Genomic DNA, 16,066 nt, shown 5'->3' with positions numbered 1-16,066 from the left:
GCTCACACCTGAAATGAGCTTCATCCGGCAGTGTTTTAGGTGTGCTGAATGGCTGTGGAGAAAGTCACACTAGTCCACAGACTTTCTCCACTTCAAATTTGCACTCAGAACCTACAACCTAGCCCTCCAGCATGCCAAACAAGTCTACTTCACCTCCCACATCTCCTCACTATCTCACAACCCTAAAAGACTCTGATACTTTTCACTCCCTTCTCAGCCCTAAACTGCAGCCCCCGGTGATGGATCTCAGTGCCGAAGAGGTGGCTGCTTATTTCAAAAAGTAAATTGACAATATCTGGCAGGAAACAACCTCTCACTTATAGACTAGTTCTGACCACAGTCTCATCAGTACTGCATCTAGCTCCTGCTCACTCTCTGCACTCAGACCAGCGACAGAGGAAGACGTCTCCAGATTGATTTCCTCTGCTCACCCTACCACCTGCGTTCGCAACCCTCTCCCCTCACACCTCCTCCGATTCCTCTCCCTGGTTGTCATCACCCACTTTACCACTATATTCTCTCTGACCTCTGGCATTTTTCCTTCCTCATTCAAACATGTTATCATATCCCCTCTGCTAAAGAAACCAACTCTTAACTCGACTGATGCTGCCAACTACTGACCTAGAATGTCTGGTTTACGCACACCTTATAAGCTATCTATCAGAGAACTCTCTTCTTGACCCCCTCAGTCTGGCTTACACCCTCTACACTCGACAGAAACCGCCCTGTTGACACTGTTGACCACCAACTCCACCTCAGTATTCTTCGCTCCATTGGACTAAAGGACAGCCCTCTCTCCTGGTTCTCCTGCTACCTATCTGACCACTCCTTTAGTGTCTCCTTTGCAGGATGCACATCTCCTCTTCCCCTTGTTGTTGAGGTCTTCCAGGGCTCAGTCCTCTGCCCACCCCACCCCCCTCTTCTCCATCTACACATCCCCTATTGGACAAACCATCGGGTGTTTGGGCTTTCAATACCACCTCTACGCTGATGACACCCAGTTAAACACCTCCTCCCATGACATCATAGCAACATTCTTCCAGAATGCCACCGACTGTCTGCTGTCTCTAAAATTATGTCATCTCTCTTCCTAAAACTGAACCTTTTAAAAACTGACCTACTCACGTTTCCACCCTCTATTAACTGACCTCATCCTGACATCTCCATCTCAGTGTGTGGCACCACCATAACTCCCAGACAGCACGCCAGTTGTCTTGGGATTATACTCGACTCCAATCTCTCCTTTACCCCCTACCTCCAATCTCTCACCTGATTGTATTATGTGCATCTAAAGAACATTGCAAGAATCTACCCCTATCTCACCATGGACATGCTAAAAAAGCTCACTGTTGCCCTCATCCACTCTCAGATCAATTACTGCAACTCGCTGCTGATCGGCCTCCCCCGCACCAGACTCTACCCTCTCCAATCCATCCTGAATGCGGCAGCCAGGCTCATCTTCCTGTCCAGCTGCAACTCGGATGCCTCTGCCCGTCAAAGGTACAATTCAAATAAAACTCACTACCTTCATCCACAAAGCTCTCCACGGCACCGTGCCACCCTGTTTTGTAAGCGCGGCAGAATATGTTGGCGCTACATTTCTATGTGTTTGTTTGTAAGCCCGGTCTAACCGAGTTTTTTTTTTATTTATTAATAAAAGTTATATTTTATAAGTCACAAAAGAATCAACCCAGTGGAATGTTCTTATAAGAAATGATTGATTCTTCTGCCACAATGAAAACTAGGCGCTATATAAATAAAGCTTATTATTATTATTACCTGTCATCAACAGTCAGCAGGAAGGCTCCATTCTGATTACATGTGTTGTTCGCTTCTGCAAATGTCCCAGGCGATTCACTTATTAGATAGCAGTAGTAGCCACGTCTCCTCCAACCCTGGTGACGCATAAAGGGACAATAAATCAGGTTAGTAACATTGGATGACTTTGTGTTTTAATTCAACTGCTTATGAATAGGAATTACTGAATGCAGGGAAAACCCCTCGGACTGTGAATTTCCTCTGCAGTAAGTGTGTATGTAACAAAGGGGGAAGACCATGTGGCTGCTCTGGGACCATGGAGAAAGGGGCCTAGGAATGTTTGACTCCACCCTCTTTTCTACTTGGTGCTTGGAACCAATATAGGACATCACTTCTACAGAAGAACTGAATTGTTTGAAAATAAGATTATTGGAAAATGTATTAAGGGTTATGGAAAGGAAGTGGAGCGGAAAGCAAACACCAGACCCCCCTGTCCTGGGTGAGAAGCATTTAGCACCTAAATAAGGGGCCCATTTTTATCTCTGCTATGAAAACCCCTCTTCTTTATGTACGCCACTACTTTGCAACACATTACGTCAAAGGGGGCTTCCCTTACGTCACCAGTGTACTGTGAGTTCAGATGGAATTTTTGATGAAAAACTCAAGTAATTGAAAAGGCCCCGCCCCCTGCCCGGCGTATATAAGGGCATTGCTACTACACCACTGTAACGCCCCAAATGAACTTACTGTAGGTACGGCCTAAGGCCTAAACTTTGTCACAGTGACGCGACACTCTAGTTGGACACTCCGGATGATGATGACGCAGAAATAACAGAGACCAGTCCAGTTTAGTTTAGCAATCTGAGAGTGAGCAGATTTACTAACTTTGGAACTTTGCAACAATGGGTTAACTCTACAATCCTTAGAAAACGTATTTATAACAGATATTCAAGAATGCAGTAATATTGATTTGATGATACTCTAACTTCAACACTCTCTTATATTCCTGAAGATTTGATTTAATAGACAATTTCCTCAGTATTGAATTCAGATGAACAATTGCGTTGGATTAAACTGTAGGATTTGATGAAGCAGAGGGACAAGTGGCTGTATGGCTAATCCTGGCTATAACTTATTGTTAGATGAAGATGGACCTCTGAAAGGATCTTCAGTGTTCTCTGCTGTAGATGTCAAGGGAGCAGGTTAGATCACCCCACTCTACCTTGGGAGACGATAACTGGTGGAATACTCCTCCTCGCCGACTATGGAGACTGCAATCTCTCCTCACTCACTCCTGACTGGGTCTGCCTAACTGCTCTGTATCTCTTCCTTTTATAGCCTCTCTCTTAACCGCACTCTTGCATAGGGGCTTGTTTATCTCCTTCCCACCCTTGGGCTCTGCACCAGTAAGATTAAACCTAACTGTCAGCCAATGAGAGGCCAGCTGACATCAAGATTGAGCTCTATGCTTAGAGCAGAAGGGGAGACACAAGGTCTCTCCCATAAACGGCACCTTCTGGATCCAAGGACGACATCCAGACAGGCGAGATAGGACAAGTGTACCGTGAGTGTTCTGCAGTAGTCGCTGAGCCACTACACCACTATGTGTTTTTCTTTCTGTCCTGGGAGGGGGAAGGACAGATAGTTGTAGCTAGACACCATTCTACATGTTCCCTGCTAGTTAGGATCAAGAGCCTCAACTTCCCCTGTTCCTCATGTTCGCTACAACACAGCAGTACCCCAGAACACTGCATATAATCATAGCACAAGCAATGGAGTCTGGCAAATGCTGTCTTCTAACAGCGGCTGTCACAGCAGTGCATTTCGGTCTGTAATATGGTAGACACCATCTTGGTTGAGGCTGAAGGCCATTCCAGAGGTTGTGTGTGACACAGAATCATAGAATGGTAGACTTAGGGCTCCTACCCACTAGCGATAGATGTTTTTGCAATGCAAGACTGAGTGAAGACGCCTGATAATGAAACCAATGGCTCTCTTCATCCTTACACTCAGAACGGTTTAAAGCTAGGCACAAACCTAGAGATATGATGTTGGTAGAAGATCACAAACAAGTTAAATATTTAAAGGCAAAATATTACGTGGCCAACAATAAATTACAAAAAGCTCTATAATTTTAGGGACGACTCCTCAACCTTCTGAAGAGATGCTAGGGTTATTTCTATCTAGCAGAAGCCTTCGCCCTATACGTAGAACTCAACTAGAGAGTTTAAATGAACCCACAGTAAAAGAAATTACAAATATAATGAAGAAATCAAAGAGAAATAAAGCCCCGGGCCCGGGTGGTTACTCAAATGAGGACTATCAAAATTTCAGCTCTTCCCTAGCCACACAGATAATGAAAGTCTTTAATACAGCAATGTTCCAGGGGTCCATACCAGCTGAAATGTTACAAACCCCCATAGCAATGATTCCTAAACCAGGGAAGCCCACCTTTACCCCAGCAAATTTTCAACCCATATCTCTTTTAGGGCGCCCACACACTTGGGTTTTTTTAACGCTGCGTTTTGGTTTTTTTAACGCGATTGTCAATGGGACTTTCTAATGTTAAAAAAGCATAGCAAGTTTGTGCTTTGAAATTTTTGTGCGATGCGTTTTTAACATTAGAAAGTCCCATTGACAATCGCGTTTAAAAAATGCAGCATTAAAAAAACACGCAAGTGTGCGGGAGCCCTTAAACAGCGACACCAAACTTTATGCAAAGATTCTGGCTCACTGACTTTTCCCAATAATACCCTCATTAACTCATGGGGATCAGGTTGGCTTTGTGGGAGGCCGACAGGTCTCGGACGGTACCAGAAGGATTGGGGGGCTCGGAATGCCTTCTTTGCTTCTGACACTGGATGCAGAGAAGGCAATTAACAAGATCCATTAGGGCTACGCCTACTCTGCACTACAAAAATTTGGATTTTCTGGCAAGATTCTAAAAGCAAAAGCAATAATGTACAAACGGTGCGCTAAACTTGATGAATACAGGATGGAGTACAAAAAGGCAATACCGCAATATTAAAAAATACAAGAAAAAAGTGACAGTGAAGGTAAAAAACAACAATATATCAATGTAAAAAATACTAACCCAGCAGCAGTAAGTGGAGAACGGGAGGAGAAGACAATAACCAGTAGTAAAGAAAAAGCACAGAGCACACGTGTGAATTGCAGGCTCTCCCAACGGTAGCGGCTGCAAACATAGATACTGCGGGCTGGGGGTGACGTCACCTAGCCTCACTAAGGAAGCTAAAAAAGCCCAAAAAACTCTGCTGAGAATCGAGACCTAAACACTAGTCTCTTCGTCAGGGAGAAGATTCTAAAAGCAATCCAGGCCTTGCACTCCATACCCTTGGATAAAGTTTAGCAAATAGAATTCTTTCAAATCCCTTTAATATCACTGATGGCACTCGTCAGGATTGTCCCGTTTCGACCATTCTTTTTAGTTTAATTATGGAACCTTTGGCGGAGACTGTGCGCATAGATATGAATATCAGGGGGATAGCACTCAGACAGCATAAATCGGGACTATTCGCTGATGACATTTTCCTACTTTTTCATCCCCCCAGGTCCTTGCGCGCAGTTTCAGCTGTAGTGAAAGTCTTTGGTCGGGTGTCATATTATAGGGTCAATTTCACTAAGGGCTAATGTCAACGGGTATATTTCACTGTGTATCATGTGTGCGTGATATGCAGTGAATGGAGTCAAGGGAAGTCAATGGACTTTCATTGTTCCATACATACAGTGGTTTCATATGGAAGTGTGTGTTAAAGAGCCCTTCTATGGGCTCCAAATTGAAACACTACCCCTACACACGGCATTGCGAGAGGGCAGTGCTTCAAAATGCAGCCCCACTTTGAACACAGCTGGAAATTTGAAAAAAAAACATCAGTGCGCATGTCCACGACGTCAGATTTCGGGACATGCGCAGTGCATACTCAGCCGATACGCGGTCTCTGATGGCTCTCTGCCAGCAGAGAGAAAGAGCTCCATATGTGTAAAATGGACATAAGCCCTAAGTCTCAAATCCTAAATATTAACAATCCCTCCCACCGCAATGATGCTATAAAAATGGATTCCATTATCCATGGGATAAGATCACCCTCCCCTATTTGGGAATCAATATTATTGAAAAAATAAAAGGCAATTAAATTTTTTAAATATCTTTTGCCATATTTAGAATAAAAGAATCTAAATAATAAAACAACATATTTGGTATTGATGCATCAATAAAAGTCCCATCGAGCAAAGTAATGCGATATTTACTCCGCACGGTGAATGTCGGGAGGAAAAAAAGAAAGAATGCCATAATTGCAATTTTTGGTCGCCCCGTCTCCAAGAAAAAATGTACTAAAAAGCTATCAAAATGTCGTATGTACTCTACTACGCACAACTAGATTGACGGAAAAGTAAAAAGTTATGGTTGTCAGAAGATGGCGGCCGAAAATAATTTTAAAAAATGCAATATTTTTGAAAAAAATTAGAGTAATACAGCGAAGAAAAAACTATATGAAATGGGTATTTTAGTAATCCTACTGACCTTCAGAATAAAGTTATCAGGACATTTTTGTAGCAGTCGGTACACTGTAGTAACAAGACGCAAAGATGGTGGAATTTTGTTTTGTTCCAAGTTACTATACTTAGAATTTTAAAAAGATTTTCAGTACATTCTATGGTGTGATACATAGTATCACTGAAAAACACCGATCATCCCGCAAAAAACAAGCCCTCTGACAGCTGTGTTGATGGATAAATAAAAGAGGAATGATTTTTTTAAAATCGGGGGGGGGGGGGGGGGGGGTGGAAACCGAAAATGGAGAAAAAAAAAAAAAGGTCAGCGTCCTTACAGGGTTAAATACCTTCAGATTAAAAACCACATTGAAAATCAGCTTCCCTCGACTCTCTCGCTTCCTACATATCTTTATAATTTCTTATTCAAACCGCCCCCTCTTAAATTAAGTATGCGCTTTTTCTGCAAGATTTATGTAGCGAAAAGAGAAATAGAGGAGAAATACTACAAAAACCTGGGAAAGAGGCATGAAATCCTCTTTTGCCCCCAGGCAGTCGTTCGCATGGGCCCATGGAAGCGCTCTGAACGCCAATCTTCTGGAGACTCACTACAACCTCATATCTAGATGGTACTGCCCCCCCTCCCCCCATCCTGGGGAGACAAGAACATTGATTCATACTTTTTTTTAGACATTATGAAATATACTTTCAAAGACAAAAAAGAAGGAATGGAGTACAGGACTTACTAAAATCATATAGCAGAAAAAGGAGAAAACACACCAACAATAGAAAAATAATTAAAATATTATCCCCAGGTGGGAAATAACTGAGAGCATATATGCATACATACAAATGAATGTCTGGTATACACACATATTCCTCCATCTGTAGATTAAAGTCAGTTATCAATACAGATATATCAGGAAATAGTCAATGTCTAGCATACTGCCATTCAGCCTCCCAGCATAACATGAGTCTGCAAGAAACATATGTAATCCACATCTGAACGTCCGAATTCAATACATAATTCAGTAGAATATCAGAGGATTACCTTAGTTGTGCACTATGCCACTCAGAATCGCTCCACAAGGAGGTTAAAAACCCCTAACATACGTTTCTAACAAGCCTTCCTCAGAAGGGTACCCTTGCACACACTAACCCTTCTAAGCCAGTGTTTCTCAACTCCAGTCCTCAGGACCCCCAACAGGTCATGTTTTCAAGATGGCCTATAGTAAGAACACTGGTAGCAATGTCTGAGGCACTGACAATAATTACATCATCTGTGCAATACTAAGGAAATCCTGAAGACATGGCCTGTTTTGGGGTCCTGAGGACTGGAGTTGAGAAACAAATGTCTAAGCCTTTGTGGAATTCAATATTCTCCATGATTTCTAAGATTGTAGGAATTTGAATAAAACCCACTCTGCAGCTAGTGTTACTATTGCTAGGCATTGAAGATGTGCATATGAAACATAGGAAAAAAATAACTTCTCATATACTTCTTCCTGTAAAACTAGCCATAGCCAGGCGCTGGAGGTCTCCTAGCATTCCCACTATAGTCTATGGTGTCTGCACATTGCTCCTATGAAAAATGATGTTTGCAATTAAAAGTGATACAATGCAGGCCTATAACTCAGTGTGGTATCCTTCGCTTCTATACAAAATGAATTGATCACATAATAGACGGATTGATCAGAGGCCCTCTCCCACCTGAAAGCTGGCCAAATTGGTACTTCTATTAATAAGGGTATGAATAAGATAAATCTTTCAATTTAAAATATTGCTCCTTTTGCTGCTGCATCACACTATTTACTCATGTTCAGTCTGTGATCTCTTAGTATTGTAGTGACCCAGCAGGCCCTGCAGAACACTCATGGTACACTTGTCCTGTTTCACCTGTCTGGATGCCGTCTTTGCATCCGCAAGGTGACGTCTGTAGGAGAGACCCTGTGTCTCCCCTTCTGCTCTAGTCAAAGAGCTCAACTCTGGTGTCAGCTGGCCTTCCGTTGACTGACAGTCTGGTTTAATCTTACTGGTGCAGAGCCCAAGGGTGGGAAGCAAACATAGAAGTCCCTATGCAAGAGTGCGGGAGAGGGAGAGACTATAAAAGGAAGTGACGCAGAGCAGTTAGTCAGACTCAGTCAGGAGCGAGTGAGGAGAGGTTGCAATTACCGCAGTCGGCAAGGAGAAGTACTTCATCAGTTATCGTTCCCAAGGTCGAGAGTGGTGATCAAACCCGCTCCCTTGGCATCTACAGCAGAGAATCCAGAAGATCCTCAGAGGTCCAGCTTCACCTAAACAGTGAGTTATAGCTACCCGGTGAAGCTCAAGACCGGATTTATATATATACTCACACTTTTTTCTCTGCCTCATCTAATACTACAGTTAAATCTAATTCAATTGTTCATCGGAATTCAATAGTGGAGAAAACTGTCTGATAAATCAAATCTTCGGTAATATAAGAGAGCGTTGAAGATAGAGTATCAGTGAATCAATAATGCTGCATTCTTCAATATTTGTTGTAAATACCTTTCCTAAAGATTGTAAAATTAACCTGTTATTAAAAAGTTCCAAAGTTAGTAAATCTGCTCACTCTCAGATTGCTAAACTAAGCTGGACTGGTCTCCGTTATTTCTGCGTCATCATCGTCCGGAGTGTCCAAATAGAGTGTGGCGTCACCGTGACAAAGTTTAGACCTCCGGCCATACCTACGGTAAGTTCATTTGGGGTGTTACAGTATACCCAAGTCTTTTTCACATGTGCTGCTGCTTAGCCCAATTCCTCCCATTCTGTATGTGCTTTTTTCATTTTTCTTGCTCAGATGTAGGACTTTGCATTTCTCCTTGTTAAATACCATTCTGTTAGTCGCCGCCCACTGGGCAAGCTTTTCTAGATCTTTTTGAATCCTCTCTCTCTCTCTGGGCCAGGACAGAGCCTTATGGTTCCCCACTTGATACATTCTTCCAATTGGATCTGGAGCCATTTATGACCACTCTTTGAGTACGATCACTCAGCCAGTTGTGAATCCACCTAACAGTTGCCTTGTCAATCCCAGATTTTTGTATTTTTAAAAAAAATAAGGATGGTATGAGATTCTTTGTCAAATGCTTAGTTAAAGTCAAGATATACTATATCTTGAAACATGTCGGCCTTATTCTCAGGAAAGAAAGAGTCTGCAGGAAGGAAAGCAGTCTTAAAAAGAAGACATTTGAGCTGCATTGCCTATGGAAAGCTGACCTCTATGGAGGTAACAAATGGTTGGGCATTAGTGCATTCAATGTCTTGGTCTTCTCCCTCTAGTTGTTTGGACTACCCGATTGACATCTATGACACTGAATGATCAAACAGCTACTCACACTGATCCATGTGGACTGCTTCAGAGGGTGGGTGGAATTGAGCACTGTGTGAAGTAGAACGTGGGTGTTCATGGCCAACTGGTGTAAATGCATAGGCAGAACCACTTCCAAGGAATAGCAGTAGGCTTGCCCCACCTCCTGCAGAACATGGAGCTGTTGCTTCAGTGGGAGCTGCTTGAACTTGGCCCATTCTCTATCACCTCCACCACGGACACATCCTGTTACCCATTGCTTTCTTCATCTTTTCTTTTTGCTTATTTTTTTATTTAGCATTTTTTTGGGTTCACCTTTTAGTGTAATTTTATGTAACTTTTCAGCTAACTTTACAGTTTGCAGAAAACCACTACTAGCTGTTTAAGGCCTGCAAGAAATTCATAGCGGCAGGACTGGTGACTTTGAATAACATTTTGAAGTCGCTGACACGTAATGTGTGTATTTGTTGTTACCCAGTTGTTTTTTTTTTTTTTTATATTAATAAGAAAAGAACCAACAACTAAATAAGCCGCAATCCCTGAAAGGCGCTATATGTGAGAACAGAAGGCCACAGAGTATAAAAGGGAGTTCTGCTCGTGGACTACGTCCCAAAGGATGGTTCAAGCATCAATGTAACATATTACTGTTCAGTATTGACAAAGCGGAGGCAAAATATTAAGGAAAGACATTGAGGAAAGGTCTCCAAAAGGTGTCATCCTGTTGTGTGACAATTCCCCAGTCACACACTGCAGGTGCCAGTATTGCAAAAATGACCTCCTTAGGTTTTCAACTGATGTCCCATCAAAACTATTTGTCTGACCTAGCTCTATCTGACTACCATCTATTCCCCAATCCCAAAAACCGCCTAAAGCGACAACAGTTTGGAGTGTTTGGAAGGCAACTAATGCTGCAAATGAGCGGTCGGAAGAATTCTATTTGCAGGGACTTAAAAGCTGCAGTAGAGATGTGACAAGTGTGTTGACATCCTGGGGCAATATGTAGAAAAGTGGGACAGTTTTAGCTTCCTAGATGATTTTTATCTGGGTAAGGCTCAATGCTGATCAGCACCCCCTTGTAGTTCTGGTTGATTACACTATAGAATTCTCATTCCCTCCTGTGAGCTGATTTGTGCACACTGGTCAGTTGCCTACAGAAAGACAAGTACTGGGAAGGTCTATCACAGAGTACATAGCCAAAGGAGCACCAGCAGACGTGCCACAGCAGAACAGAAGATGTGGAATCTATTCTCCAATTTTCCTAATCCAAAAGTCCATTGGAGGGTGAGATTTTTATACCACTTCATACAAAAGAGGAAGTAACAAATGGAAACTATAAAATCAATTCTAAGCAACCTGCAGCCAGCAGATCACATGACCTCATTAGACTTGAAGGATGCCTATATGCACATAGCAAAAGCCATTCCTTGCAGTGAGCAATTGACTGGTCATGTATATTAGCTGATATGTCATTGTGCTGTAAGAAGAGCAGCAGGCAGTACGGAACCCTGGGAACTACTGGAAAAGGAACAGCACCAAATTAGGTATATAGTATAAGAATACTTTGTAACTACATTGAGATTGTTGAAACCCATAAAAAAAAGAGTCTGGCTAACCATCTAATACATGATTATTAGGCATCAATGGGAGACGCATTCTTTTTCAGGGATCTCACTCTATCATGCCCATATGCTCTAATAGGCACATGGACAGGTTGTCCTTACAAAAGAACCTCTTTCCCCACATAGAGTGAAATGTATTAAGACGGGTGTTTAAAACCATGACACGGTTTTGTGAAAGTTGCATGCACAAGCACACATGGCAAAAAGTTTAAAAAAATTCACAATCTAGACTTGCAGATTTTTATGTCTGCTTTTACTAGATAAGTCACCCACATAATGTTTACTTTACCTCATCACATCCAGGGTTCAGATTGATACCTTGTTCTTGATCATTTGGCAGCGGTTTTCTTTTGCAAATATATGGAAACGTTTTCTCACACATCATGTCTGCCCACTGTCCGTCCTGTATAAGAATTTATAAGATGTGAATATCACCTATACCAAAGATCATTACCAGCAACTTGTACAGTGTCCTGATCACCTGCTTTACATCACTTTACAGTGTGAAGATAGTTTTCTGGCTTCCTGCAGCCACCACTAGAGGGAGCTTACTGAAGACAGGTATATTATGGAGCTTGATGGATGCTGTATACATTTGTATAAAAAAAACAGGCACACTTTACACAGTGATATCACATAATACACCAGTGTGTAATGGACAAAGGCTACATGCATGCTGTGTATGGATATATTGTGAGCATTGAAGCTGCAGTGTAACAATATGTGATATTTTATATTGCTAGTATCGGAGTGACTGGTGTATAAGATTACATATCAGTGATTTAATCCGGCCAGTTAATAAATACAACATCTTAATCATAGAATGGTAGCGTTGGATGGGACCTCCAGGGTCATCAGGTCCAACCCCCTGCTCAGCGCAGGGTCACTAAATCATCCCAGACAGATACTTGTCCAGCCTTTGTTTAAACACTTCCATTGAACTCACCACCCGGGTTCAGAGTGTCATTCACTGATAAAAGCCAAAAAATGGGGGGCGTGGTCTGGCCAGCGGCGGGAAGACAGCACACCTCGGGAGCTCCAGACCGGCGTGACCTTTGTGGCGAAATCCCGGGGCTCCACAGATCCCTGCCGACCGCAGAACACCACCGCTGGCATCGTGGCACTGGGAGGAACAGTTTGAGACCCTCCGCGGGTCTCTAGGCGGAGAGCAAGCAGTGTGGCCTACCTGGAGAGACGCATCCCCGGACTGAAGTTCCGGCCGCCGGAGGCACCGGACGGGCGGCGAAGTCCCCGCTCCACAGAGCACAAGTGCGGCTGCTGCAGCTGGAGGCTGCACGGCTCCCAAGACCCCCGCGAGAACCACCGGGGCTTCGGGTACAGCTGGGAGAGCAGGAACGGGAGGCGGAACGCTCCGGCCCGACTGGAGGCTGCGGGACCCTGGATCCGGTGAGTCCCACATACACACACCTCGCTGTAAAGGTGAGGAGGGCCACCACAAAGTCAGGGGACCCCATAACCTCCCCCCCCCCCTCCCAGCAGCGAGATACCAACGGCACACGGAGGAGAGACACAAGAGTTTGCAGACGGAGCAAAAGCAGACGTGCAATTAACGAAAGCCTGCTGCCACCTAGTGGCTATTCAATAGAACAGCACCCCACAAAGGAAGAAACATAAACTCTCCCCTCTGAAAGCAAATTAACCCCTTAGAAGAATATAAAATTGCAACTTTCAGACAGGAAAACAAGAGCTGGTGCCTCCATAGTGCCCTGCTACTTAGGAGAAGGGAAACAAATCGAAGACCCTCAACGGCCAGTTGGCCCAGTGTTAAATTCACATTAACACTTTACCACATCTGTGCACACTGAGAGCCCTGGAGGAGAAAGTCCCCCCCACACCAAACATGGCACAACACGACTGAGAGATGTAGTTCCTCCCGACACACGCGGCTCTAAAACAGCGCAAAGCAAGGCCACCTAGCACCAATGCCCATTTGAAACTACTCTAACTAACCGGAACACGTCTCCCACGGCTCTACAGAGATACCATCCCCTCTGGTGAAACGGTCGGAACACCAAAAGAGACTTTCTTACCGCATACTTTGCAGATTCTATTTACTCGCAATGGTGAAACGCCGCACCAAGGCGATTGCCCCAAGAAGACTCTCGGAGTTCTTCCCTCCGGGTCCACGGAGCGGCAGGAACACACCGGCGACTCCACACCCGAAGAACCCTGAAGCAGCAGCAACTACCATCTCTCAAAGCCCTGAGGCCCCATTACAACACCCCTCCCCGGGCTCCCTGTCTCCTTCCCCGGACAGTCCTAACCTTCCCCCCAAAAGCGGGGACAAGAGGAATGTTCAAGATTCCACTCCATCCACGCCTTTACCCAAGGGCCCCGCAGCAAAGAAGACTCAAAGCAATAAACCGCAAGAAGCCTCTCAGCAAACAGCTACTATCAACAACCTACAAGCCTACCCAGACTCCGAGAGCCCTTTAACTATAAACGCCCTGAAAAACATGCTAATATCGCTGCAAAAAGACATCTCCAACGATATACAAAACCTATCCGGGCGACTCCAATCTAACATAGACCACCTAGCTACCCGAACAGATCATATTGAACAAAAATTCGGGGAATTCACAAAAGCTCACAACGAGATGGTGGACGCTCACGGCAATTTAGAAGAAGAAGTAGCCCGGCTGCGAGAGAAGGTTGTCGACCTAGAAGACCGTTCCAGAAGGAATAATCTTAAATTCAGGGGAATCCCGGAGGCCGTGCCTCCTTCTGATATACCACAGTACCTACTTAAAATGCTACAAACACTCCTCCCGGACCTCCCCGAAATAGAATATGCAATCGATAGAGCCCACAGGATCCCGAAAGCGCGCTCCGTCCCTGAGTCAGCGCCTAGAGACGTCCTGGCAAGGATCCATTTTTACAAAATAAAAGAGGAAATCCTATCAGTGGGAAGACGTAGGGGTACGCTGCCGGCCCCATATGAGAATATTCAAATATTCCCAGATCTTTCAGCGGCCACCCTGCAGTCACGTAGACTATTCGCAGCAATTACATCAGCCCTTAGAGAGGCCCACATCAAGTATAGATGGGGATTCCCAACCAAGCTTTTGATTTCCAGAAACGGAACTCTCCATATTGCGACCTCAGTAGAGGAAGGCATCTCCCTTCTACAACAATGGGAAATCCCCACAACCCAGCAATCCCCGAGGACGGCGGGGAGCCCACCTTCCAGAGTCGAAAAAGACTGGTCGATCGCCGACAGGCGAGGCAAACATGCGTAACTGGTGCTTGAAAAAGGCCAAGACCCACTTTCATTCTTCATTATAGTAGAGCCCGAAGTGGATGGTTTGAAGATTCTATCCCCCCCTAAAGTCCATTCATCCAGTGCACATCGGCGCTGGGTGAACAATGTTTTGATTATGTTTAAAATTGATGTTTATTGGGGGGCGTGGCTTAGAGAGGCACCAAGATGGAAGTTTTTGCATAGGCTCCGTCTAGAACAGGACTCTAAGCAACATCAAAGCAACTCCAGAAGAACAAAAAATACACCACAAGCTGCAGGACCCTACCAGGAACCCAGCTATGGCAACAAGGAGGAGAACAACAAAAGTTAAACCTGCCAGGCTGGAGGATTTCTTCCCAGCACGCAGCCCCCCCTCTGACATGGCCGACAGCTCACAGACAGCTAAGGTGCAGGAGGCTCCGATCCCAGCTAACAAAGGTGAGCGAGGGGACACTGCAGAGGGGATAGAGGAGACAGGAGATATCCCAGAGACAGGACAAGAGATGGGAGCAAGCAACCCTCCCCTGATAGAAGACAGCATAAAGCGCTCTAAGGGAGATAAGATGGCTTCGGACACGCTGTCACTGAGTGCCCCCTCCCCCACAAGCAGTCCCGAGAAGCAGAGGCAGAGAATGTCAGATAACACATGCATAGAAGCCCCTGAAGTTCCTGCAAATGCTCAAAATAGCAAGGAGAGCGGGCTAGCTAATCTATCAGCCTCAGATAAGCCAGCCTCAGAGTTATATATTAAAGAGATAGTACTAGCTCTGAGAGAAACTATACAGCTAGATCTAAAAAGCCTAACATCTCATGTTGACACTTCAGTTCAAGAGGTTAACAACCGTATAGAAAAAACAGAAACAAAAATGGGAGAGATAGTTAAATCCCACAACTCCTTGATTGATGCCCACTACGAATTAGAGGGGACTGTTGCCAAACTACAACAAAAATTAACGGATCTTGAGGACAGAAATAGACGTAACAACGTCAAACTGCGAGGTGTCTCAGAAAAAATCTCCAACTCTGAAATAAAGGGATTTATCACACGATTCCTTAAAAAGATCCTCCCGAACATCCCAGAACAGGAGCTGCAGATAGACAGAGCCCACAGACTCCCCCTCCCAAAGTTTCTCAAGGAAAATACACCTAGAGACATCATAGTACGCATACATCACTATAGCACCAAAGAGGCACTCATGAACACTGCGAGAAAGCTAAAGGTGCTTCCAAGTCCTTATGCTGACATACGTCTATTCATAGACTTGTCACAAGCTACTATGGAGGCGAGACGTAGTTTTGCAGCTGTAACAACGGCATTGAGAGAGGCAAATATTCCCTACAGATGGGGCTTCCCCACAAAAATCATTGCTACAAAAGCTAATACAGTATATGTATTTCACAGCCCCTCTACAGCTATGGAGACACTAAAATCGTGGGGCGTACCAACCCCCGCCCCTAAACAAGTTCCGCCCTCTACCTCCGAGAAAAGCAGTTCCGACAAGTTTGGAAAATAAAGCTAGAACAAGAAGAAGGAAGAAAAGATCCCACTAAATTTTCCCTCTTTATGTTCCTGGAAAGGAAAAAGAA

General features: G+C 44.3%; 1 protein-coding gene across 1 annotated transcript in view; it reads right to left on the bottom strand.

Moving 5' to 3' along the window:
- The window catches only part of LOC136586617 (macrophage mannose receptor 1-like), a 300,895-nt gene that overhangs the window by 241,065 nt on the left and 43,764 nt on the right, over window positions 1-16,066 (bottom strand). The window contains exons 8-9 of the mRNA XM_066584760.1: window positions 11,507-11,620; window positions 1,780-1,895 (exon numbers count right to left, since the gene is read on the bottom strand). Coding sequence (XP_066440857.1) covers window positions 1,780-1,895; window positions 11,507-11,620 — 230 coding nt within the window. The remainder of the gene's footprint in view (window positions 1-1,779; window positions 1,896-11,506; window positions 11,621-16,066) is intronic.

The sequence above is a fragment of the Eleutherodactylus coqui genome, chromosome 12, assembly GCF_035609145.1.
Source record: "Eleutherodactylus coqui strain aEleCoq1 chromosome 12, aEleCoq1.hap1, whole genome shotgun sequence".
NCBI classification, from domain to species: Eukaryota; Metazoa; Chordata; class Amphibia; order Anura; family Eleutherodactylidae; genus Eleutherodactylus; species Eleutherodactylus coqui.
The sequence above is the reverse complement of the archived record's forward strand: the minus strand, read 5'-3'. Positions and strand labels throughout refer to the sequence as shown.